This window comes from Dermacentor albipictus, chromosome 1 (assembly GCF_038994185.2).
Source record: "Dermacentor albipictus isolate Rhodes 1998 colony chromosome 1, USDA_Dalb.pri_finalv2, whole genome shotgun sequence".
Taxonomy (NCBI): Eukaryota; Metazoa; Arthropoda; class Arachnida; order Ixodida; family Ixodidae; genus Dermacentor; species Dermacentor albipictus.
In genome coordinates, this window is record NC_091821.1 from 178,063,154 (window position 1) to 178,090,292 (window position 27,139).

At 48.4% G+C, this 27,139-nt stretch overlaps 2 protein-coding genes across 6 annotated transcripts in view; one reads left to right on the plus strand and one right to left on the minus strand.

Moving 5' to 3' along the window:
- Positions 1 to 10,001, minus strand: part of LOC139052724 (sodium-dependent noradrenaline transporter-like) — a 165,559-nt gene extending 155,558 nt beyond the window's left edge. Inside the window, exon 1 of one of the 3 annotated variants that reach the window (XM_070529766.1) lies at positions 8,975 to 9,974. The gene's annotated coding sequence lies outside the window, so the exon portion shown is untranslated. Of the gene's footprint in view, positions 1 to 8,974 lie in introns of all 3 variants that reach the window. The other 2 variants (XM_070529768.1, XM_070529781.1) reach the window with 2 other exon arrangements.
- Positions 1 to 27,139, plus strand: part of LOC139052731 (guanidinobutyrase-like) — a 95,702-nt gene that overhangs the window by 604 nt on the left and 67,959 nt on the right. Inside the window, exons 1-2 of one of the 3 annotated variants that reach the window (XM_070529783.1) lie at positions 3,028 to 3,089; positions 11,339 to 11,405. In XM_070529783.1, coding sequence (XP_070385884.1) covers positions 3,043 to 3,089; positions 11,339 to 11,405 — 114 coding nt within the window. In that variant the 5' untranslated portion in view covers positions 3,028 to 3,042. Of the gene's footprint in view, positions 1 to 3,027; positions 3,090 to 11,338; positions 11,406 to 27,139 lie in introns of those variants that run through there. The other 2 variants (XM_070529789.1, XM_070529796.1) reach the window with 2 other exon arrangements.

Here is a 27,139-nt window from a genome sequence, read left to right on the forward strand (position 1 = left end):
GCGAGCATGACGCCGCAAAATTATCGACAGATGCGCAAGGAGCCCTATAGCATAAGGCAAAAGTGGAGAACCCCGTAGCACATTCTGCGAGGCACGAACACATTTTCTTGGTTTGCGCTCCAAATGTACGGACAAAATGAACGTAAATGTGGCCTTGAAATTCTCTCTCGAACAGGTTACCTATCCATAGTGGGTTTTCAACTTCCGGCAACCTTGTCGCTGTCAATGCTTCGCCAGAGTTCTGGTGCGCATTCGAGCTGAGTAAGCCAGGAGATGGCTTGAGTTTGCGGACGCTCTTCCTACCACCCGACGGCACGCACTGAATAACATTGTGTTTTAGTTTACACACATGCATATTGTTAGGCTACATTTGGCATTGGAACCCCACGTAGTCAATCTTTTTAAGCAGAATAGATTCGGGAACTTCTGATAACTTTTACCAAACAACCCTTTGACCCTCCCCCGGTACAGGGTAGCAAACAGCAAACAATCTATGGTTAACCTCTCCGTCTTTCCTTTGGCTCTCTCTCTCTCTCTCTGAGCAGACACGACGGCGGTGGCTAGGCACTTTCAGATTTCTCGACAGTTCGCTTACAAATTCAAATTTCATTATTTTATCGCACTGTTATCTATCGTAACTTTTTTTGCCCGGTGAGCGACCACACAATATTCGAAACAGGAGTTTCCTTAGTCGAAATTATTTTTTTTACAAGCTAAACACTGTCAAGGCAGTTTCCCATTAAAAAGAAGGGCGTCATTGCTCTTCCGAGCGCAGAGACTTAGAGACCATATTACCCACGTGGTATATTGAAGTAAATAGATAAGGTAATGAAGTTTAATGTTTAGCGGAAAACCGTCTGGTTGGGATGAAGCATTGTGAAGGGTAGAAGAAACATGGTGTACTACGCCGACCAAAGTAAAGATTTAATAGAAAGGCTTTCATGAAGGCCTTCTTCACAAGTAAAAACGAAAATATATATTCGGACAGTTCGCTTAAATAGGCCAAGTTTAGAAAATGGGTAAGTTTGAAGTCACAACTCTCCTTGCACATTTGCTACTGTCATACGTTTGCCATTCTGGGTCAAAAATTCGTTTTGCATCTGTCATTTTTAAACGTAGTCACGTTCGAAACCATGTACCTCTTGACCTGCTCGCGAACATTTTGAAATTTGAAAATTTCGGAAATGTTTATCGCTTCCACGATCAAGTCGCATGCTCTTAGCTGAACAAATGCAATGTGTTTACCAACTATCACGATTACAGGCTGAACACCGTCGGCCTGTGGTTTGTTCCTAACACCATTTGTACAGGGCCGTTCACTCTTAGCAGAACGGCTCATCACTTTTGGTCAAAGTATTTTCAGCATTTCTCCAACTTAACCGGATGCCCTTCCTGTTGAAAAGAATCTCCTATAAAAGCCACTAGATAACACAAACAGGAAAGTACTACACGTAGTCAATGAAGTCTTTGCCACTGCGTTTTCTGGGGCCGCACTCGATCTCGTCTGGTCACTTTCGGGGACATCACTATCAGTGCTTGCTGATTGGCTAATCCAGAGAAAAAGAAGTCAGCCGCTCCAGCCAATTGTAATAACGCTGGGCATTACGTCACGCAAAGTGAAAGTACCCCGTAATGCGATCGAGCGAGAATACGGTCCCCGACATCTTAGGCGCTGCTGGCTCACCTCCTTCATCCTAGTGACTCTGCTTCCGGAAACGCACTTCAAAGATCGCATGGCAGAGCTCGATCTCCATGTTTATGCTATACCCTCAATACTCTTGATGCTCTCGACTTCAAATGTTAAAGGAGAACACAAGTTTAGCGCCCTGCTACATCACAGATGTCATTTGCCAACTTCAACATTCCTCGGCTACACTTGAGCATTTCGTTCCCAGAGTACAAGCCCGGTTCTTGTTGTTGGAGCACTTAGACGCGACCTACCAGAAACCCCTGCAAGTCTATCCAGACGGATGAGTCACTGTAGACGCCGGTGGATGCACAAATGCGTATTGTATTCGGTCCTTCAGCGCTTATGATCCGGACGTCCCGATCATCTGGTCTCACCAACGACTGCAAAGTGTGCGGCCATTGCTACCGCGTTCCGCAAACTGGCGGTTTGCCATCCCATGGGCGTTGTCATACTTACAGCCTCTAAGCCGATGATTCAACAACTGTCTAGAGGGTTCCCTTCAAACAAGTTTTGTCGTCAGTGCTACTTTCGGGTGCTACTGAAGAATGTCGAAGCAAAAGATTCTAACATAAACTTTCAATGAGCACATTCCAACAGGGGTATTTCTGGCAGCGAATCAGCAGATGCACCCGCGAGACGCTGTCGAAGAACCCCAAAATTGAAACATATGACCATCTTTGTAGGGAGACAACTTGGCACCAATATAAATCATCTATATTTTGTTGTGTTATGTGAAATTCAAGGGCTCAACCGCAGTAACGCTGCTGTACAGAGTACGGACTCCACCGGCATTCACTCCAACTTGGATGTTCAAGAAAGATGTACTCATTCGTCCTTCCGCACAAACTGCAACGAGGTGGACGATGCCATGTATTATGTGCCTGGTCTACCGATGCGTCAATGAGGAGAGAAACATACCATTTCATGAATTGTACAGAAGGCTTCCTCATGCATGGGGGCAGCACAGTGTTACCGTAGCAACGACAAATATAGCGCTGGGAGGTCGTGGTAGTGACATCTCGCATTTTTATGTGACTGTGAACTCGAGTACATGTGCTAGCGCAGTTCGTGTTTTGAAAAGCTGTGCAAAAATAGACCGGTTGCCGCCACTGAATGCCAGCTTAGCACCACGTGCAGCAGCGCCACCACAAATTCATCACCATCTACAATATAAGAAGAAAGTGGTCAATTTGTCGTTTAACACATGCATGTACATCTGGTAATTAAAGGCCAATGTGCAGGTTTTCATTCAAAGTTTCAGCAGCTGAGTGTCACTTTGTACTATTGAAGAACTTGTGACACCCAAAGTGCTCATATGCTAGTGGATCATGGTCTTACAGCATATGACCTGAATGTTCTGGACCCGTATTCACAGAAAGCCCTTAGTCAAGAACTGTTGGTAAGAAAAACTTTCTACCAATCGTGATGCTGGACATGTCGCGATGCTGGACAAGACTCCCAGTCAATGGCAAAGTGCACTTACGAACGAAAAACTTTTTTGAATTCGGCCCCTGACTATCAGAACCCGTATGCGCAAAAGATATTTAAATTAGATTTGTTGGTAAGAGAAAATTTTAGCCAGTTCTGATGCTACACATATTAGCGAAGGCGGCCAGCCGATGGCAGAGAGCACTTAAGAACGAAAACCTGTGGATTCGACCTCAGATGTCTGCAGGGTGGGCTCCGGTATACAGCGCGGGATACAGCGAACAAGAGCGAATCACAATACAATTCGTTGGTTCCATGCCACTGCCACACGCTCGTTCGTCCATACAAGTCATGGATCTGCTTGAAATGGCAGCCAGCCGAGGATTCGCGAAAATTGAAGCGCGGCGGACACCTTCGAGCGCCGAATGCACAAAGCTTTTTGTTCGTGAGTGCTCTTTCAGCTGGAATGACCGTCTTCCTTAATTCAAAAATATGGCGTAAGAACTTTTTCTTTGTGATTATGGGCCCAAATTCTTAATACTTTTCGTTTGTAACAACTGCTTGTCATTGGCCATTGGCCGCTCGCCTTCGCCATTATGTCTCAGCTATGACGGTTTAGCTAGTATTGGTATTTAATAATCGTTTATGTTACGAACAGCTTTATGAATATGGGCCAAAGGAGCGCGTGTTGGCGGCCGGCGGCCGTGCACATCTGTTGAAGGCAACGAACCACCGAGGCAGTGGAGCAGTACGGCGTGCAGTTGATCTTACCAGTCGCTCCCGGATGATCGACAGTACACACCCCTGTGCTCCCGTGACCATCATCACTTTATTCGACTACGACAGATGCAACTAAACGCGTGTTCACTGCATTCCTCTTGAGATCAGATCGCAAGTGGAGAATTTGTCTAAAGCTCGCCGGTCACTGACAGTTCGCGTGACCAATGCGTTACGCTGGGCGGCGCGATTTCGCTCCCTCTGTCTACAAGTTAAAGCTCAAAAGATAATCTGGAAGACGGATGTCGCTGCTTTTCAACGCGATGCAGTGGTTAGAATGCAAACAGAAGTTTTATATGAGGCCTCTATACGAGATCTTGTCGCTCACATACAACCTGGCCGGTGCCCTTCTGACAAGCAGAAAAAAAAAAGTCGCAGTTTCGCCCGAAAGGCGAAGCATCTATAGCGACAGCAAATTAGTGCACAGCTATACGAATGATACTTTTATCGGCCGTGTAAACATGGACACGTTCGCTTACTAACGGAGTTAACAAGCATGGTGTCAGCGCGCACAAGCAAACATGAACACACACTCGATGTGCGCGGACACTCGCTGTCGAAACGCTGGTGTGAGCAAGCGCGGCAGCAGCAGCGAGCGAAGTGACCTTCGTGCGATCTATGGCTTCAACGCTAGAGCGGCGAGAACACAGAGCGCACAAAAATATGCGCTGTCTGCAGATCGCTTTCAAGATACGGCGCACACGACTCTGCAAAGTACGCACTTATTGGCAGAGTCATACGCCAGGCAGCGTCCCTCCGGTAAACATATATGTAATTGAAAATTGCTAAATTACCTTAAAACTGCCCACCAACGGAAGCACGACGTAATCATCACCAAGAAGGAGCGGCAGTATGGTACAAGTAAACAACAACTATGCAGGGCGTTTTCTTTGTCCCGTCCTACATCTGTGCTTTCTTCACGATGTCTAACAAACAAGTGGACCACTGTCGCGCCTTACTTCGTATATTCAATATTGATTGCCTCAGAGCTAAGCCTACGGTCGCAAATAGAAATAGTCTGTACATTTCAAAGAGGTTCGCTGAAGCAAACGAACTCGGCAACCAAGACATGAATGGAAAAAATGAGTTAATGACCCGAAGATGCATCAGTGGCTATACAAAAACACAGAAGTATTCGAGCGCGTCTGCATCTAATGATTTAGTCGCGAAAGCCAGCAGCGGGCGATCGCTCATCTAAAACGCCAATTGACAGCAGTAAGTATTCGTCGCTTTATTTTTTTTTTTTTCGTTTGCCCGGAAATCGCTGCCACGGTAGTTTCCTGTTTTGTTTTATTTATTTCTAAATTGCGTGATGCCTGTGTTCATACGCTTGTTGCTACAACTTCGCAAATAGTAATCTTAACTGTTAGTCATGAAACGTGGTCTAATAACAGCTAAAGCCATAATCGACACGATAAACGCCTATCTTATTTGCATTACTAGGTTAAGTAGGTCATGGAACGTCACGGCCATGCCGACCTCCGTAAGGCGCGACAGTGAGCTAACGCGCCGTAATGACGTGGACCTTATCTCACATTGCGAAAGAAGCTAATAACGCTAATGTGGCACAGTGTGGCGCACTGCACTATTTTGAAACCTATCTAGCACATTCTTGGCGCAATCGCGAAGCTTCGATCCTGCCTTACGAGTTCAGTTACCACCCGGCCTCCCGCGCTGCGATGCAACATTACAGTGCGTTTGGAAGGAAACCTTGCGCATCCATAAGCATAGCACACAGGAATCGCTAGTTCTAACAAGTGCGACTATGACAGGTGTACCCGCCGTGGTTGCTCAGTGGCTATGGTGTTGGGCTGCTGAGCGCGAGGTCGCGGGATCGAATCCCGGCCACTGCGGCCGCATTTCGATGGGGGCGAAATGCGAAAACACCCGTGCACTTAGATTTAGGTGCACGTTGAAGAACCCCGGGTGGTCGAAATTTCCGGAGTCCTCCACTACGGCGTGCCTCATAATCAGAAAGTGGTTTTGGCACGTAGAACCCCATAATTAAATTATGACAGGTGTGAAAAGCAAGCGAGCCACACATCGGCCACTACACAAGCCTCGACGTCATTCTTTCCGGAGTGACTGGTCATCACAAGCTTGTGAACGGTGAACAGTGACTATTGTAATCACACGGTCAGTAAATGACTCGTCATCACACATTTTGCGAAACTTAAAGGAGGGTTTACGTGGTTGCGACAGCGTCGTACCAAACCCCAGCTTCTTCGTCTTGACTCCATGCAAACTGCTCACTTCGCTAAAGAGTCGGAGTGAAGTCAAACAGGGTAGTAACTTAAGGTCGGGACCAGACCGCAGCGATTCGGTCAGGTCAAGCTCATCTACGACCGGCTTCGATATTGAGCCTGCACATTCACCTGGTTGACATCATACTGAGAAGCGCAATGGTAGCGGACTGCCACAGAGTGCGAGAGAGCCGAACTGTGATTTCAAAATGGGACAATTATTTTTATATAAAAACGTGTCAATTGACGTTACATTCACGCGAAAAGCGTAACCACAGATGCCCGTAAGGGTACTCCTGCACGATCGCCTTTTGCACGCATTCCGCAGACTTCTTGTCCTCTCCTCTTTCGTAAGGTATGCGCTCGATATATATATATATATATATATATATATATATATATATATATATATATATATATATATATATATATATATATATATATATATATACATCATTAAAATCTGCCCCTGAAGAATAGTAGGGCGTTAAAGTGAGCCCATTACGGCGAACATGTCGGCACATTGTGGCGAAGTGCCTTGCGAAGCAAGCATAGAGACAGGTCTCCAATCGCGATTCACATTGCATATTTGGCGACAACGCACCGCTTTTCAGACTTTCAAGCCAGGTGTATAGTTTTGTTGACGCTGAGGCGTTTGGCCCTTCGTTTCCCTTTCCATGAAGCAGCGAACGCTTCACTCTTATGAAACAACTAGTCGTCTCTTATGTCTTGAAGGTTTCGGCGTCGCGATCACATAGGCTTAAATTTTATTTAATCACCATAGCTGGCGATACCTTGTGCAATGTTTGTGATTGTGATTAGACCGTCGAATATATCCTCTGTCACTGCCCTTCCTTTGACGACAAAAGACATAACCTTAATGCTAACCTAAGCTGATTGAACAACAGCCCGCTCTCGGAACACAAGATATTGGGACCCTGCGCCTCTAGCGTCATCCACACAAAAGCTACACTACAGAGCCCTGCTTGAGTTCCCAGGAAACTGTGGCCGTGCGAACGCCCCTCAACGCGCAACGATGTGCTCTCGCATTTGCGTGTGAGTCACTTCCGAACACTTTTCCCTCGCCTTTCCTCTCTGCCATTTCAGGTTAGTAAAACGCGAGTAACATGGTTAACCATCCTCTCTTTCTTCCATTTCCTACGGAAGCACTTGTACTGTATAGGACATAGTTAAAGAGTATTCATCCTCATGCGATACAAGGGTGGCACAATGAAAGCGCAACCGCTGATGGTGAGGGTGCTTGTCTCGGCACCCTAATTCTAAATCGTTCATCACGTATATTGCTGCAGCGGCTTGACGACTCTTCTCCAGCTGGCTCCGAGAAGCCCTGGGTGGCTGTACCAGCTGGGGGTGCATTTTCTGGAAGCATGCACGGAGCCACCACGGCGCAACCGCCACACGTCGTTACAAACAGAGATAACGCCCAACTCGCATCCTTGTTTTTTCGTGGTTTCGGCTTGGCGGAGCAGAGAAAGCGCTCAAAGCGAAGCCTGATAACAGCTAATCGATAAGCGGACAAGAAAAACAACAAAGGACCCCCTCTTCTGGCGTATTACGATAGATTAAAGGTCGTGATAAGGAGCGGTGGATGCGTCACTACAGTGCGAAGCGCTCGAAACAAACTGGAAATTGACACACGGTAATGACTGCCAGTAAAAGTGACGGAGCAACAGATTCGTTATGCACTGCAACAGCATATCACGGTCATTCGTTGTCAGGTTCATGTTTCGCAAACCGGCACGTAGCGAGTGCATCACAAGGCGGCCGCCGTGTATTATACCGGTCTTGTACGCAAGCCAGAACAAGTGATTTACTTCGTGTGCGATTCGTTAGTCCATTCTGTGGCTGCGTAGGCTAAGCCATGGAAGCACAATTTCGGTCCTATTACACGAACCAGCGGCTGAAGAGCCATCGAGTCATGAAACCTTGAGGTTGCTTTTCTCAATTATTTCTTTTTTTCCCCAAGGGCGACAACTCTGCAGAACAGAGCTCTCTTATCCCTGCATGTGCAAATGTTCAATACTGCCGCCCAGTGTAATCCAGCGTTTCTGTATTTTCGATCTGGATTAACCTTGTGAAAAGAAAGAAAAAAAGAAGGAAGCAGCTGGAGCAATATACCTGTGCATTGGAAACAATGGGAAAGTACGGTCGTCCTCGCAGATCTAGATGCGTACAGTACCATTCTTTTTTTTTTTCGATAGAGAGTTGCTTATATTATTTTGTACTTGCTCCTCACAGAATTTATTTAATAAAAAAAATGTTCATTGTTTACTTCGCACAACGACTTGCAGCAGAGAAACCACGAATGAATGAGCAAAATTCTGCTTAAGAAAAGAAGTGCTTCTGGCCTGCCTTGGCAATTTATCTTGTCTAAACACGTTGGCAAATGTAAGAAAAGAAAATATTTTCAGTTTCAGTCGATAAATGTGATTGCGGACGCTGGTGAACTACCCGCACGCTCCAACAAGACATGTCCTCTGTGGATTCGCGGCTACGGGCATGAAGCACGATGCTCGCGCATGAATCGGGAAGACGACGGCGTATCTCAAAACGAGGCATATTTTGAGATGCGCTCTCGTTTTCGGTTACTCCGCCCGTGTTGGCACTGCTGGCCTCGTCGATACACATTGGGTGACAATAAACACGGGCGCGTGCTCCGGGAGCGTTTCTTCGTACGAGCGTCCGCATACAGAGAACACCGCTCCGGTGTCTCGAACAGCTGCGGCGAACGACGGCCGGAAGACAGGCAGCCGTGCTTCCGTAAATGGAAGCCACGAGGTCGCGCCATGTCGCAGCGTGTTGCGATTTCACTTACCGGCAGTAGCTTTCGGGAGCGCTTGCTGCGTCCGACCAACGTGCCATCACGGTGACGACCCGGAATGTGAGCAGTGCACAGCCGCTGCGTACGGGTCGGTTCACTCGCACGCCTGCAGGCCGGCAGAAACGCGGTTGACTACGCGGACCTGGCAGTTCTGTAGGTCCGCCGCAGCTGCAACCGTCTGTCCGCGAGAGCAAAGCGCTGACAGTTCCTGTGGTGAGGAGTACGGCGTTCGGGCACGGCAATCCTAGAGGGAGAAACTTGCAGGGTGGCTTCTCCGGACACTAGCGAACGGGCAGATCCGCAACAGCATCCGCACTCCGGAAAAAGCAATGCGCGTGGAGAATGATCTCATCTGAACTTCTTTCGCTTCACTTCGCGCTTTCTTCGCAGTCTTTGAGCTTAGGTATTTATTCTTCCTGGCTCTTTAATCCTACAACTAAGCGCAAAAGCTGGACGGTAGCGAATAACTTAAACCTGCCGGCACCTGGCGTGGAGTAAAATGCTAATTGGCGCACACGCACGCGCATACATTGAACGCAAGCGTTGCCGCTAGAGTTTCTCCGACGAAAAATTTAGAGCTCGGTTTATACCGCAGAAGCGTGCGGTTCAGAGTACGATTAACCCTCTGTTACGCTTTTTTTTTTTCCCCGGAAGAAACCTTTTCCAAGCAAGGAACTACAGCAGGTTCACGATGACAAAGCACGCTCGCGCACCGGACAGAGAAGTACCTGCACTCGTGACCAGTCACCAACAGAAACGTTCGGCAAAACGACGTGACACACCGGGCCACGCTCTCGCTTCACGCCAGCGCACTTTGGGCACAGCTGTCCGCACGATAGTCGCCCAGCGAACTGGCCGTGGTCGAAGCGGCTGAGCGTTGGTCTGCGGCCGCCGCCTGCACAGAGAGGCCGTCGAGTACTAGTGCCATGTGGCCGCCGGCTTCGGACGTCTTTCACCTGCGAACGCGAGAAGAGTGGCGTCGCGCCCTCTCCCCTTCCTCCACCACTTCCTTTCCTCTCCGCCTCTTTCTCAGCCCCGGGAGCCGCTCGACCAATCAACTCGCGCGCGGCGAAAGAGGCGGCACGCGCGGGAAATTCGAATCGCCCCGACGCCAGCGGCCGATTGCGAGCGAAGTCCTGCGCAGCGAGCATTGCCTGCGGCTTGTTGTTTCGTTAAGCGCGAAGCTCCCCGTCGACACAGCCTCACCGCTGCTCATGGGTATCCGCTCGAAACAGGGCAGTGTGTTCCGAAAGCAACACCTTGAACTCTCATTCGTTTCTGTCCCCTGGAGGAATGGCCGCTTGGCGCGCTGACTTTCTTTATTACCGATGTTTCTTTTTCTCTCTTTCTCTCTCTCTCTCTTTATTTCCTATCACCAACATTTTGCGCCGCCGCCTTGGTGCTCCCGGCATTTGAAGTTTGTGTTGTGGTGCGTGCCGGGGGCGGCGCTGGAATCGCTCCTGGTTGACGCGCTCCCGATACGAGGGAACGGGAAGTCGGGAGGAAGGCTCGGGGGTCCTGGGACCGTGTGACGTCGAAACCTGGGTCGAAAAAAAGAAAATGCGGCCGAACCTCTGGGCAGAGGCGAAGAAAAATGAAGCCGTTTGATGTCCCTCACGTTCTGATGAGGAGGAGACGCTTTTAATTAACGTTGCGCATCTCTGCTCTGCGCCTCGTAGCGTGAAGCTTTGACATGTCCCACGAGGCGATTTCTTACGGGGAGAGATTAAATATATGAGACAGAAACACGGCGACGTTTCTTTATTTCTTTATTTCTTTCTTTCTTTCATTCATTTTCGTGGCTCTGGCAAAGTTATGATCACCCTCTATGTGTCTTCACGTTTTTTCGTCATTAAGGACAGAAATATGGAGGCGAACGTGACACTCCCCTGCCTGTTTTTTAAATCACCTTTTTCCTTGGCATGTGCAGCATACCGTCTTTATGAGCCTCTCAGTTGCTTTATTTCAGCGTTACTTTTCTGCTGGTGTTTTCTACTTTATTGAGATCCCTGACATGTCCAACACACTTGCGGTTGGCGATATCACCGACTTGAATTTTAAGAAATTACCGTTTCGACACGCCTCTCAGTCCTGTTCCAAGAAACAGCTGCACACAAACTCGGCATATACAATTTAGAAGCGAAATTATGGGCCAACGCAGGGGCGCGAATCCGGTCATATAGCGTAGTCGTTATACGTATAGCTAGAGTAGGAAGCGAAAAGAGGCCAAATGAACAGTTGAAAACTTGAAGCTGACTTGAAGTTGACTGTGCTGTACGTATTCAAATGTATTAGTTCTGATGGGTTCATTCAGTTTTCTCTTTCTTTTTCCTTTTTCTTCTTCCTTTTTTTCTACAGGTTACTCAGCCTGTTCGAGACAGCCATGATGTCTCTTTGGTGTTCTTTATATATGAATTCCCACCAGGTAGTAACTGATATTTTTTACTTCTCCTCTGTCCGCTTCGCTGCGACTCTGTTTAATGCAGCTGTTTCTGACATTTTTCGCTAGTACCCCAAAAGAAACACTTCTTCGCGCAACACATTTAAAGGCGACCATACTTTTGAGCTACTGCATCTCCTAAATTTATATTTTATGGCGTCAATGATTACGCTCTCGTTAATGATACGAGTGGTAGCGGTCACGTATGCTGCAGGGTCACGCTCCTCAGCGAAATTGCGGGGAAAGGAGCTAACAAAAATAAGCAAGAAAGTAGTTTTCAATAAGCAAGGACGAACTCAACGCAGCGAAATGCATACACTTACTTCTAGGGAGCATCGTAGCGTAACAAGTATTTTGCAAAAATATAACTTACGTCGGGAGCATTAAACGCAAATGTGAACGTGAACTGACGCATCTCGTTATCGCGGTGCACGTGCGCGATTACCCTACGCCCATTGTTGTGCAGGTTTGTACAGGTTTAAAGTGGCTCACGTGAGCAGCTGACGTTCGTCGGTAGCGCAACGCCCGCGTTGTGCCCGAAACGTTGTTGCTCTTGTTGCAAGTTACGCTGTGTGCGACTACGTTGGAAATAGATCGCAACGTCGATCTGTGTTTCGGTACAATATCGGTGGCGCGTATCTCAAAACCGGAGCTACCGTCACAGATTCGAAGTACCTGGACATGACGTCTCGGTGAGTTGATGTAAGTTCACCTTCAGAGGCACAGCGCATAGCGACAGACTGGAGATAAAGAAGCGACCGGGGCCGGAGTTTAACTCGCAGCTTAAGAGATTATTAGCAGCAAGCAATCTTTATATCCACAATTAAGTGGCGTGAGCACTCGGAACACGGAGCGAGAAACCAAACAAGTATACGATATAAAAAATAAACAAAAAATGAACACCTTAGATTACGCTCTAAATCACTGACACAAAAACAACAGCAAGCGTGGTATCATCCACAGCCGCATACTTGCACCAACCCCGGACGTCAAAAACAAAGTTGCAAAGTCCGATCAGGCCTGATCCCGAAGGGAGGATGCTGAAGGGAAGATCATTACGAGAAAATTCTGTTCTTTTCCTGATAGTTACATTGAGGTGTGACTGATACACAAATATTTTTAATGCGATTCGCATTCTTCTGGAACTAAGCGTGATTTCTTGTGGCTGTCTGGCCATTTCCGCGGGCCGATCTTGAAGAAAGTGCAGTCTCACACAGCGGGAATAACCGCATGGTGGCATGGTACCACCAGTACCACTACAGTGCGGTGGTACCGCTGGTACCATGCAGTACAGCATGGTGGTACCGCATGGTGGTGTGGTGACATACTGAACTCGTTCATGGATAGAAACCTGGATTGGTTCTTAATAATTTTTTATCTTCCATCTATGGTATGCCTCGAATATTTCCCCCATGCAGTCATTATTATGACGATGAATGGTAGTAGCCGGTTCAAAAGGGGATCCGCAGTCCCAAGTGCCATGTTTAGTGCTATCTGGTTATCACGATACAGGTTATGCTACTGGTTACATCTGCTACATTCGCCCACGTTATCTGCCCGCATGAGACTGTGTACGATGAGCTCACTTTCTCTACTATACCATTTATCAAAGCATAATTCCACCTGATTTGCCGGCAGTGCACAAGAGTATTGACGGAGTGATCCAAATTCCTCTTCATTAATGTAGAGAGTATGCGACCTGAATGTACGACATATATTTTAAAGAAGCAAAAAAACCCCCGCATAGTACAAGGATGAAATTGAAAAAAGAAATATTGCCAAGAAATGTTGTAAATATTGTCCCAACTCAGTGTTGTGCAAAATAGGACTAATGTTAACTTCGGCTGGTGCTTTTCGGTCTCTTTGGAGGCGTCTCAGGAAATGCGACTGCGTAGTCAGCTGGTCGAAACAAGGCGTTCGAAATGCACTCTGATCATTCAGCCCACGTGGCCCACACTCCAAGAGAGGGCGCAGTCCCAGCCGCTCCCGCTTCTTGGGGCGCTATGTCGTCAAGCTATTACAATCGGTTTCTATTCCATTTCCTTCGTTAGCGCTCTGCGATTGGGCGAAAATTCTGGAGGCCATATGCCCATTTTGCCTGTCTGTCCTGAGACGTCACGAAAACCGCGAAGACTCCTCATCTAAAGATGGCGTGTACATACTGATTGTGCATGAGCAGGCCAAACAAACAAACAAACGAACAAAAAATCAATTTTTTTTTCGATTCTACGCCTTTGTCACCATTAGGCTTTCGCGATTGGTGAAAATATTTTCGGGCCACGCTTTGTTCGCCTGTCAGGTGACATCACATATCCACGGAAACTCACCACGGCCAATTGACGTGTACGCGCTGTAGGGATGCAGTAATAGAACGAACAAAATTGAACTTTTCTTCGAATAACCGGAGACCGACCCCGTTCCGAAAGGAACAGACGATGGTTCTGCACTGATTTCTCCAGCGCTGCGTACTCGGAGCTGCCGCTGATAATTGATTACTTTGCGCATAGAAAGCATTTTGCGTGGCAGTAGAGCATTGCCGAGACCTTTCGACACGTGTATGACATCGCTCTGTCAAATCTTCACTGAGCATCCATGTTGGCGGCATTTTTAACGCCGTGTTGCACGCCGCCGCGATCCTCGACGAGCCACCGCAAGCTAAGCAAGGGGAAGCGGACCAATCGTAGACGCCGGCACCACTCTCCTGACCCGGTTATCTCCTTTCACTACGCTAGCTAGGCCTCACCGAAATCCTCTCCACTTCTTCACGCTCCTTGCATCTCGTCAGCCAATCAGACAAAGTAAACCTGTCGTGGTTGGCAAGGCTATGTGCTTTGAAAGTAAACAAACTTCACCTGCTATAAATTAGGAGAAAGTTTGACTGGGATATAGGAACAACCTTACGGACCACCACCCATGCTTGCGTCGGCGGTTGCGTAAATTTGACGTCAAGAGATTACAATAAAGTCAGAATGAAATATACGTTATAAGTCGCCCTTGATTGAAGCGTGGTTCCGAGGTCTGCCGAGGTGTGTTCACGTGGTGCCGGACATTGAATTCCGACCGAGCGCGTGCGAAAGTTGACCATCAGTGTCCTTCTCGGGCCAGTTCACTGCACCGTTAACCAAACAAGTATTCGCCTTGGAGTGCGCCGAAGCCAAAACCGAAAGCGGCTCTCGATCACCTCAGTCGAATAGGATTCAGCAACCTACCGGAAACGTTATACAAGTGCCGCCGTCATCGCGTTTTTTCTCCCGTCTTTAGTCAGCACACTTCCTCCTCCTTTACGGATCATCGTCAGAGTCTTCCTCATAAGTACGCTACGTGTGGAGAAATTATTCTTTATGACACGTCTCGTCCAGTTCCAGTGTAAACTCTTTGCGTGGCATCGATTGCCCGCTTCGCCAGCATCACTCGCTTATCCGTGCGCGCGCTGGTGCTCACAGAGTTATGGCTCAGTCTACAGAGAGGCATTCTTGTAATTTAGAAGCAGATACTTCTATTCTCGGCACGACGCGTATTACTTTTTTAAAACGTTCTTATATGGTCGACCTGTGACGGAAGGCGTCGGACGTTGCTCTCTCGGAGTATGACTGACCCTTGTTCAATTATTTGCCTAGTGAAGCATCGTCGAATATGAAAGAGAAAAAAAATATTAAAGTTGCAGTTTCACCCGAAAGGCGGATCATTAGACCATTACACAAGGTAACGCTCTTTGTCATATTAGTTAAAGTAAAACTCTTAGTAAATATTCGCTTACTGACTAAACAATCGTGATATCATGCGCCCAAAGCTCCACACGAACAAATCTCACTTATGACCACGAGGGATCACAACGTTGGTATGATAAGGAGCACCGGCTGCGCCGAGCGTGCTTGCTTGTCCCAAGTCGATCGTTACGTGCAGCCGTATTACCATTTCAGCTGTGCCGCGTGCCTCCAAGACTCAGCAGATTATGTGACCTCCAAGACCGGACCAGACTGGGCTCGCAAGAACCCAGAGCGCATCAAGCCATCAGGCTTCCCGGCTCGCCCGCGCATGCTTACCCTTCGCGGCAGATCACGCGGCCTGTAACACAGGCTGCGTGGGCAAAGCAGGTTCGGGGCGCTTGAACGCGCGAATGTGCCGTCGCAGCCGGGACAGCACGGCGGCGGCGACGAAGGCCGGCTCCCGAGAGCTTTCTTCGGAGGACTACAAAGAAAAAAAGGACGGCAGCATGTTACACACCTGAAATTAAAATATGGGGTTTTACGGGCCAAAACCACGACCTGATTATGAGGCACGCCGTAGTGGGGAGCTCCGGAAATATAGACCACCTGGGTTTTTTTAACGTGCGCCTAAATCCAAGTACACTGGTGTTTTCGCCCCTATCGAAATGCTGCCGCCGGGGCCAGGATTCGATCCCGTGACCTCGTACTTAGCAGCCCAACACCATAGCCACTAAACAACCGCGGCGGGTACGCTACTGTAACACGAGAAGGCGAAAGCCTGCTGCAGACGGGGTAATGCATTAAGTTATACGATCGGAGGGGTCAGACTTTTGCCAAAATACACCGAGCCACAGTGTGAAGTAAACGTATGGGGCTGCAGGTCGACCTCCTCAACGACACAGGCGAGCACCTAATGCACCGCCTCAAGGTTCTTTCCTTCTCTCTTTCTTTCCATCTTTATTATTTATTTATTTCGTTCTTTCTATCTTTGTTCTTTCTTCCGTTCTTTCGTTCCTTCTTTCGTTCTTTCTTTCCGTCCTTCGTTCTTTCTTTCTCTCGTTTCTTCATTCATATTCAGCCATTGCATCTTTGCTTGCTTTGAGCCATTCCTGATGATGAGATTTTTGCATCACTGGACAAGACACCGCTTTTTTCGGGTATGAGCCATTTCAACGAGCCACTTAAGGCTTTCGCCTTAAAAATACAACAGCTACTATTTTTCTTATGCGTACTTCGTTAAAACGCATCTCCTGACATTGGTCTTTGCTGCGCCGCAAATGATAATTACAGCACAGCAACATAAATGCTTCGACAATAACGGCACATCTTCGGACGCTGCGCAATCAGTTGCTTTGTTTGACGCGCACAACTGCTTAGAGCGAAGCGCTCTCGTGTTCTGCACGGTAAGACAAAGTTCATTGACCAAGTTTCTCTCTTCAGTTGTATAATTCAAGAAGACAGAACGACGTTAAAGGAACGCTCACAGTAACAGTTTTCCTTTATATACAACAACACGGCCTCAGCTCCTCGTCAGCAATCGTCAGGGATAAATGGACAATGACGCCATTTTTTCGCCCAGCAACTTCTCATCTCATCGCGTTCGTCTATCATCAAATGACCAATCTTGGCAGCTTGGGTGAAGTTCGTGGTCTAGATAACAGATGCGATAACATTTCTTTGCCTACTTCTCCCTGTTCTTGTGGGAAGGCTATTTGGCCAGCCAGTTCAAGTGATGAGAAACAGAAGCAGCAGAGAGAAAACGGGAAAAAAAACACGCGCATGGACATGGAGCCCGGACACGAAGCCGGTACGCGCTACGAGGTGGTGCGGCGACAGCGCTGAAGTTCATGAAGGACTTCATGACTTGAAAATAATTGATATATATATATATATATATATATATATATATATATATATATATATATATATATATATATATATATATATATATATATATATATATATATATATATATGTCACGAGAATCAAACTTTCCTACCATTCTTATACTGTTTCTACTACGCTACGTCAAACGCATCAACTTACTTCGGCACGAATATTTCATGCATTCGTTGACGCAACTCACAAGGTTGGGTATAAAAGAACAAAGGAATACGAAAGCCCGACGCAAGTCCTTTTCTTTTATACATTCAGTCAAACTGTCGGAGTCGTTTACGGATAGCGTGAAATTACGATAGCTGATCGCAGACAACATGCGTGCCGGAAGAATAAAAAGCGCAGGTCAGATTTTGTAAGAAGGCTGTGCCAAGTATTGAGGCCTGTAAGAAGTTGTGCAATTTGAAGCTCTGAATGCTTTGAATAGTAGACTAAGCAGTGAATGAAAGCGCTGTCTGGGGGTGTTTGGAACAGACCGAAATTCCACCATTCAAGAATGCGGGAGTACCATGTAAGCGGTCGAAAGAAACTGAAAACGCGGGGCTGTAGCGTTTATGGTAACGGTCGTGGACTTCGTTTGTGTAGACGTTTCAAAATTCCCTTTCCCCCAAGTTAGAAACGTGCGTGTTCTTTTTTTTTTCAGAATTGCGACACTGTGAGCTGGTACTGGTTCACAAATATATCTACCTGTAATAAATATAAAGAAGCGCCACCACAGCCCAGTCCATCCTATCAGCCGTTCCAGTTGATTGATTGATTGATTGATTGATTGATTGATTGATTGATTGATTGATTGATTGATTGATTGATTGATTGATTGATTGATTGATTGATTGATTGATTGATTGATTGACAACGCAAAGAAACACATGGGCAACGACAGACGCCATAGCAGGGCCTTGTAATAAATTTTTACCACCTTGCATTCGTGAGCATGCACGTAAATCCTAATGCGCGAACGCTTTGACATTCCGCTCCTGTCAAAATGCGACCGCCGCATCCAGGAATCGAACCTTCGACCTGGCGGTTTAACAGGAGAACGCCATAGTCACTGAGCCACCACGGCGGGCGCAGCGTTTAAGTCCCTCACTTTTGTCGTCTCTGTGCTGTTGTCCAATTTGAAAGACATCGCTGCCGGGTACGTTTGCTTGAACTTTTGGAAAAGTACATTCTCAGGGTAATGAGCGAAACGCAAAAAAAAATTTGCGCGCATTTGGTATTACGAAAGGAGAGGACCAGGGAGGAGGAATGAGGAAGCACAGCTAAAGCGGTGAGAAGCGTCGCCGAACCATTATGGGGCTTGGCAACGCCTCTGACTCGCCGATGTAGCTTTTCACTGCTTTTCTCCCTCTGTGCCTCTCATTTTGTCATTAGATACGTTTGCGTGAAACCAATAAAGTCCAGTCCGACTCAACTTGTCGGGCCGGAAACCGGTCGTCGAGTTCGTGTAAACGCTAGCGGCTCGGGCCGTGAGAGCGCCGAGACGAGTTCGTTGAACCCGCTTGCTAGGATGTACGTAAACGTGGTTGGGTCGGGCTCAGTCAATTCGACTTCTGACTCGACCCACTCACGTGCATCGAGTTAATATAAACGAAGCTATTGTAAACGCACCTGATCCGCTCAGGCGCAGCCCAATTATTATTATTAGGTATGGAAACATACAAAACAAAACAAAAACAGGGAGGGAGCGCGAGCTGACAACTGCCACCGAGAAGGGAAGAAGGGAATGAAAAGAAGAGAAGAGGAGGAGAAGATAGGAAACGAGGAAATAGGAAAGAAAATACGAAATAAACAAATGACAGAGACACGGACAAAAGAAAGTAGGAACACGGAAAAAACGTCTATAAACGGGAGGCCAAATCAGTTTTCTGCATCAAACATAGCAAGGCTCTATGGGCGTGGTCGCGTTGAGCAACACTCCCTTTTGGAAACAGGCAATCATCAGGGGTCGTACACCTGAGTCCAATCAGTCCATATTCCTTGATTAGCAGTGCACGGTGTGGGACGAATGCGGGAAATTCTAATATAAGGTGTTCAAGTGTCTCAGAGGAGCCACAGGACGTACACGACGGACTGTCCACACGTACTTGACGATACAAACGTACGCGCACCAAAAGAGGTCCAACTCTTAATTTCACTAACAGTGCTCTGGCACTACGGGGTAAGCCACGACCACGAACACGAGGAGGGAACGAGCCGTTTACAACACGGTGGTCTGGGTGCTGCTTTAGGGGGTATCGGCGGGCGTTGTCAATCATACAAGAAATTTCTGGGCAGTCACTCGCATTGTGAGAACAGATTGAAGCGAGACGATCAGCCTCCTCATTTCCAGCAATATCCACATGCGAAGGTATCCACTGGGCAGTGAGGGACACTCCACGAGAAGTAATTTTGTCGGCGGATTCTATTATACTGCAGAGGACTGAGCTATTGGCATCCTTTATCAACAGCCTGCTAAGGGCAGCACGGGAGTGTGTAAAGATGACGACCTTCGATGTGCTCATTTCTTCTTGTACGTACTTCAGAGCAACATCAATCGCTGCCAGCTCCGCACTTGTTGATGAGGAGGGATGAGGTATTCGAAATACCCTTCTTATCTCAGTCGAAGGGCAGAAGAAAGCTGCTGCAGTGCCTTGAGCGTCGCTACTTACCGATGCGTCCGTAAATACTTTAAGATGGTCTCCATATTTTTCAAATAAGTGCAGTTGGGCCAACTGGAATAGTGCCGAAATAGGCTGCTCAGACTTTTTGTCCCTCTCGGGAATCGAAAGATGAATAGGGAAGGGGCTTTTGTTGTATTCCTTCGGAGTCGTCAATGAGGTAGTATCGTCTGAACTGCCAGCAATGGCAACGAACAATGCTGCCACTTTCCCCATGCGAGATAACGGTCGCTGAATCAACCGGTCAATAAGTGCTTGTCCATCTTATGCTTGATGCAGACGCTCGACGTGATGTAAGCCTCTCTGGTCTGCTTGCCACCTCAGGGGCAGCCGGTGTGCTTCAGTGAGTAATGAAACACACTGCGCCTCACGAGGTAAGCCAAGAATGACCCGGAGGGCAACACGATGGTCCGGTTCCAATTTAGACATCAAACTAGGCGGCACGTTCAACACTGGCAAGGCATACGTCATGCCGGAAAGTACAGATGATTGATATACCAGTAGTGCTGTCATCTGGTCACAGCCGTCGCTCCTAGCAGTCAAGGCGGCCCCATATCTGAGTAAGGACTGTGATCTGCGTCGCACAGAAGTAACGGCAGGGCGCCATGATAGGCGATCATCGATAACTACGCCCAGGTAGCGGTGTTGCTGTACCCAATCTATCGATGTATCTCCGAGGTATAGCCGGTTCATGGTTCGACGAGCGCGTTGTCTAGAATGATACGCAATTGCGGCTGACTTAGCGGGTGAAATCTGCAGACCAACTCCATCCATGTGCTCTGTTGTGAGATTCAGAGCTCTCTGCAAGATTCCACGAAGACGTGGACAGTGGTGCGAAGGACCGCTGATCGACAATGCGATGTCATCAGCATAGATTGCTATGCCTATTGGAAAGTCACATTCTTGAGGCAATCGGCTTGGAAGTCCAGCAAGTACGCTGTTGAAGAGAAGCGGCGATAAGACGCTGCCTTGGGCCACACCACACATAACAGTGCGAGATTCACTTGTGGCTCCTCCAACGCGCACTTTCATTTTGCGCTCCGATAAAAAATGGCCCACAGAACGAAGCAAACATCCAGAAAATCCCGCAGTCATAAGTGCGAAAACAATCGCCCTATGTGGTACCGAATCAAATGCTTGTGTATGTCTAGGAATAGTATATATGCAGAGTGCTTGTTTTCTCGAGCAGATTCAAGCGATGATAGGAGACCTGCAATGCTGTCAAGGGCTCAAGGGCTGAACGATGGCGACGAAAGTCGCTCATGACATCAGGAAAGCAATTCAGTTCCTGTAATCTTCTATCTAAACGAAACAGTACCATTCGTTCCATCAGCTTGATAACGTTAAATGTTAGTGATGTTGGTCGGTGTGACTTGAGGTGTTTTGCAGGACGCCCGGGCTTTAAAACAGGTATCCCCACAGATGATTTCCATTCGTTGGGTATCAGACTCGTTAGCCACACTCCATTATATTCGTCCAAGATAAGCTGATGAAAGGCCTCATCGATGTTTCGTAAGGCTTGGTATCTGACACCATCTTCGCCTGGGGCAGTGCGGCGTTTAGAAAAGCTAAGGGCGTAGCTAAGCTCCTCGAGAGTAAAGCCTGCCTCATCCATCTCGCACGTTCGAAGAATAGCGCAGACACCATGCATTGGAGGGAAAGGGGGAGACCGAACTTCTGCCTCTCAGCGACATCGTGGCCGGTGCTTCCATCGAAAGCATCATAATCTGTCTCTAGCGAGATCACGCCGCCGAAAGCGTCCGAGCCAACTTCTACCCCGTCTACATCAGAAAACACTGTAAACAGGGTGCCCAAAACGGTCTCAGTCAACGACGATGCCCAGCTTCTCAACCTTCTTAAGATGCTTGTTAACATCATTAGGTCACTGATTGCCGGTCGTCAGACACCAGCAGCAGCTTAAGCCATCCCCAGGCAAACATCCACTCAAGCGCTGCTGTGCTGCGCCTTTCCTTGCGATAGCAATTAGTTACGATAGCAATTACTTACACTTACGCTTACTACGTCTAAGAGCTTTGTGCATGCCTGCCGCGCCTCGCGAGGAATCGCGGTTTGCATCCACAAAGACGAGTGACAGCGCGCTCTCTCTAGACTCACTCATAGGCGCACTGGTAGTCGCCACTTCGTACTATGTTATTGACAGTGTTTCAAAATGCTTCAACATCTATAAATGTAATTGCTATATATTTATAGCTGTTAGATCAGCACAAAAAGAAAAGAAGCACTTTCTTGCACGACATAAATCTGCTTCACTGAGAGTTGAATGTACCGCGCCGTAGCTGCGTAGCCAGGCGCGGCGACGCGAAGTAGCCCAAGCGCGCGATAACAGAGAGGGGCTGTTCACCGAGATCGCGCCGCGCTTCGACGCGTACGAGCCGCGCCGCACCGTCTGCGCATGCGTGGGCGCGCGGACGCCAGCTTGCGCGCGTCTGCAAGCGCACGTGTGGTCTGGGCTTTATATGGACTCTCCAGGCGCATTCTTGCCGTCGCCGTCGCCGTGACGTTCCCTATAAAGTCCAAGAGCGATAACACCGTCGCCGCGCGTCGTATGCTGTATGTGCGAGTGAAAGCAAGGGAGGGAACCCGACGATTGCGGCTCTACCTGGCGCGCGCGAAGGAAGGAAGCGGTAAGGAAGCGGAAAGCAAACGCGCCCTCTACCGTTGCGCGAAATGCCGTGAGGGGATGGCTGGGAAGGAGGAAGGGGGGTGGCGTTGTGCTCCGGCAGTAACTGCGCGTTTCGCGACCGGGCCCAAGGGGAACTGACGATCGCGGCTCAGTCTCGCGCACCATACATGGAGGAAAGCGAGGAACCAACGCGAGAGGGATGGGGGCGGCTTCGACTCCGCCAACAAGTGCCTACTTTGCACGGCCGCACGTGCCTTATCTTGAAAGGGATGTGCAGATGGCTCATACCTTTGTGCGCCCTGTGTTCTCGAGGCTTTTGCGTCGAAGAGATAGACCGCACAAAAGTCACTTCGCTCGCTGCTGCTGCCACGCTTGCTCACCCCAGCGTTTTGACAGCGAGTGTCCGCGGTCGTCGAGTGTGATGTGTAAATGTTTGCTTGTACGCGCTGACACCATGCTTAACTCAATTAGAAAGCGAATCTTTCCAAGTTTATACGGCCGCTAAAACTACTATCCTTACTTCGCATAGTTGTCCAATAATTTGCCCTCGCTGTCGATGCTTCGCCGTTCGGGCGGAACTGCGAATTTCTTTTTCCCCCCTCACCTGGCGAGCGCGTACCGTTAAAACGCTGAGGCGAACTTGACATTAGTGACTATCACATTCAATAAAGCTATAGAGATGACAAAATATAACGGAGAACTTAAACGTCGGGAACGGCAGACAGAGGTATCGCATAACCTATTTAAAAATGCTTACTCTCAACAAAGTTCGCCCTCCCGTTGCCGTTTTTGTTAAATGAAAATAAGTGCGAAATGTGACATAAAAGCTGCTCGTAGCATGCGCGATTAGGTCTGCAGGTTCTTGGAAATGATCATGCAAACATTAGTTCCGAAAAGTTTATCATTCGTTACATAGACCCGCTGTCGCGGCCCATCATGCCGCATATCATCCCACGATCTAATGGAGACGCCGCTTTGCTGGTTGAAGGAAGAACGTTCTTTGCTTTCATAACCACCTCCGTTCAGATTAAGAAGGAGGGGAAATGCGTTCTCTTCAAACCATGAGACTAGGATTTTTTTTTTTTAATCCTAGGACTCCCTTTCATATCTTCGAAGAACTAGGGCGAACACTTCTTTTCCTTTTTGTACTGGCTATACGCGGATAGAACCAAAGAGTAAGATAATCGTCTCTTCGCTGCGCTGCATTCCTGGCTGTCAGGAAAGTCCAGACACGCTCAGCGCTGGCTTTCAAGGCTCAGTCGGATCGAATACTTTAGGGGCCGTGCAGTGGTAGAGCAGCTGTGGTATTCTGCTGCGGAGCACAACGTCGCGGATTCGATTCCCTATACTGCAGCAGCCACATCCCGATCGCGGAATGCGAAGGTGCCCGTGTACTGATATTGCAAGTTGACGAACCACGATATGTCTAAATTAAACTGCAGTCTCTCCACTACGACTTTAATCACAGCTTAGGTATTTCTTTCGGGCGTAAAAAAAAATGTCTCGTAAAGATAGGACGAAGCGACAAGATGCCAGCTCATGAGGCGAATCACAAACCAAGACTAAGCGTGAGTTAAGCGCACGATACAAGCTGCGAATTTGTAGGCGTGTTGAAAAGGCAACGTACGTGTTAGAGTAATTCCTATGGCCTCAATATTACTCCACTATGCATACGATGAGGCCTATAATTAATGTACAAAGAACAGAAGAACGAGAATATATGAAGAACGGCAAGTCCATCTGCTTGAGCCTCCTTGGTTTATACAGAGCAATCTTCATTATTAATTCATGTAACTCCTAGGGGCCGAAGACATGAACACTTTTATTTCCTTATTCTCTAAGTTTGTTTCTAACTTTCTTTTTTTTTTTAGTGTTGAATAGAGACTTAAGCACTCTGTCATATTAGTGAATGTTATCGAAGGAGGCCGATCAGTGCGAGAGAGTTCTCCCTGGTTTCGCGCGTCATCACTCGCGACATCGCGTCAGCGCTGCGTCAACTGTGACGATTAGCGAGAGGCTGCTTCAGGCTTTCAGCGGCATTCACGGAGCCGATCGCTCCGCACCTTGAGCGCCTTGGCTTTTGCCACAACGCTTCCGAGCACCGCAGGTCGGATGGCTTCACAGTGTCGGGTGACTCGTGCTCGGTCGCTCCGACGCCCAAGCCGCCGTGTTCCCACAGAGGCGTCAGCAGGGCGGCCCGACATATCCGGCCATTTATTGCGGGCCATGGCTTTTAATCTCCCTTCGCGGCTCGGGCCCTCCGAAGGAGTTGTTATCCGCACAGAGACGCCGCGCCGGATTGTTGGAGGCAAGAGCACTGCTCGCTCGTAATTGGGTCTCTTCCCGCGGAATGGGATCACTTCCGCTGGGCACGCTACCGCCGCGTGCTGGGCACCAGAGTGCGCGTGCGGTTCCATCTCTAATGGTTCCACAGAATGAAGACCAGCGGGAAAGGGAGTAGACGCACTCGGCCGCCTATAGACATGTATAATGTATATGCGGCCATTATGCTCTCGCTTCGCCGGCAGCTTGGAAACCAGCGCAAAATAGGTGTTCGGCGGCGCCGCGACGCTCCTCTTTTATTTGCGTATGCGTGTTTATGCGCCTGTCCTGGGAAAATATTCATCAGCAAATGCGTTCTCTGGGTGGGCGCTGAAGCTCCTTTTTCATTTTGATCGGGCGTGCGGCGAGCGCCTTTGAAGCATTGTGTTGAAAATGAAGAGCCTCCTCCCAGGCCCCACTGTATAACGGCGGGCTTGTCAAGTAAAATTAAATCATAAATGGAGGGCGTCCGTCTGTCGCCTTCCGAGTTTATAATACGCGGTCACGTGGCGCGCGCAGGGCCCGTCTCCTCCTTCCTTTCCCCGCGCTTCGAAATTTCGGGAATGCTTTATTATTAAACTCTTTGCCCGCTTGTTTGCCTGCATCGTGAACACCCCGAGCCCACACCCTTCTCGGCATCCCATTCCTTTCCGTGGCTCGGTATGTCGGAGAGGAAGGACCCCGAGCGCGGAAAATTGAGCCGGGCTCCGGGTCCCTGAGTCCAGCGGCCAAAAGCAGGCGAACAGAAAACGGGAGAGAAGAAAATGCGTATCCGCGTTAAAACTCCCGAAAAGCGATAAAAATTAGAGCGAAGGATGTCGTTTAGGGGAGGGAGGAGGGGGTCGGGAGAGTCCCACTCACTCCCATCCACCCCTTCTGAAGTCTGCTCATTTCGAAGGCTCATTATGCGAAATGAAAAATGGTTTCCGCCGCCTCGATGTCGTCGAGCGCCTTCTCCGAGAAAGGAGCGCCTGCCGCCCAAGGAACGAAAGTTCGCGCTAAGCTTATTAATACGGCCCGATGGAATGAACCGTGGATTTATTTGTCGGCCCGATTAGATTAATGAACAAATGGCTTCCTGGAACAGGCGCCCCATACATAACGCGGCCTGCCGAGCAGCCCGCCACCGCCGTCGGTGGACACGTGCGGTTGCAACAAAACGGCGTTCGGCGAGGAGAAAGAGAGCACGTGTGCCAGTGGCCCCGCTCTCTTGTGCCCGTCAGCGTAGCCGGGAATGCAGTGTCCTTTCATACAGCTCCTAAAAGCGGCATGCATTCCACACATAGCGCCAACGAGCGACGGTGTCGCGGGCGCGAAAGTTCACGAGGGCCCGCGGTAAAGATTACGTCACCGTCGTCCTTTCTGAGAAATCCCTCCAGTTGCTTTGCGCCGTAAACAGTTGGCTAACACCAGCACCTTTTTTTGGCATTGCGCTGTGCACTATTCCGGCGATCTGGTATCCCTCGCCGGGTCTTTTGTCGAGGACCTTTGCTCGGATCACATGTGTTATGGTGCTTAGAATATGTGCACTTGCTCGATGCCGAATAATGCTTTCAGCTTTCATTGTGATACCGCAAGTCAGTCCCCGTTAGCGTGACATTACCCTGTCCTTGGGCGACGGGGTAGTGATAGGGCCTTAGTCCGTTAGTTTTGTTACGACGGAGGCTTAATTGCGCTTCTTGGACGAGAAGCCGTCCAAAGCCATGGCAGACAGTACACCATATCTTGCGTCGAGCATATTTCTCCGCACTTAAGCCACAGTGCTCTGGTGTAAGGCTCACCCAATCGACACGGAGGTGTCTGGCTCTGTTTCTCCAACAGCGAGCACATGGACTCCGACAACGACTACACCGTCGTGAAAGGCAAAAGAATGAAGTAGAAATACCGCAGGACAACTGAAACGTGAGTGAGCAAGGTGCCACCAGACCGCCTACACCAGTTTACATGATTGCCTATGCGCCTTTCGGTGTCTCGAATAATTTAAATTCTGCGAAGAGATGTATTTTCAGCACTTACCTTGTAATGTGTCCCCTAAAGCAATAAATGAGGTATGGTTCAACAAACCAGCAACATAGTTACGGTGGAAGTAGCGACGCAGGCCTCCCATGGTAAAACTGAAAGCCGTGCGCATACCAGGACACATAGAAGCCCGGTAGTTCATTGTCCACGATGGTCGCACCAGGGCAGGCGTCATTACCCATGTCGTGCTTAACATCAGCGACGAAGAGTTTCAAAGGCGTTGCAGCTCGGTCTTCTCCTTACAGAATTTGTAAAGGGATCAAATATATGAATAATAACTGCATTGCCATTGCCAAAGCTGCTGTAAACGAATTTGAACGCCACGCACTGTCAAGTAAAATATGTATTTTTCATAAAAGAACATATTTGTATGTCCCAAAAATTGTGCGAAAGTAACTGATATGAATGCTTCCATGTTTTTGTCTATTTAATAAGTAAAGAAAATATCACACGAACTTTAGAACTACATCA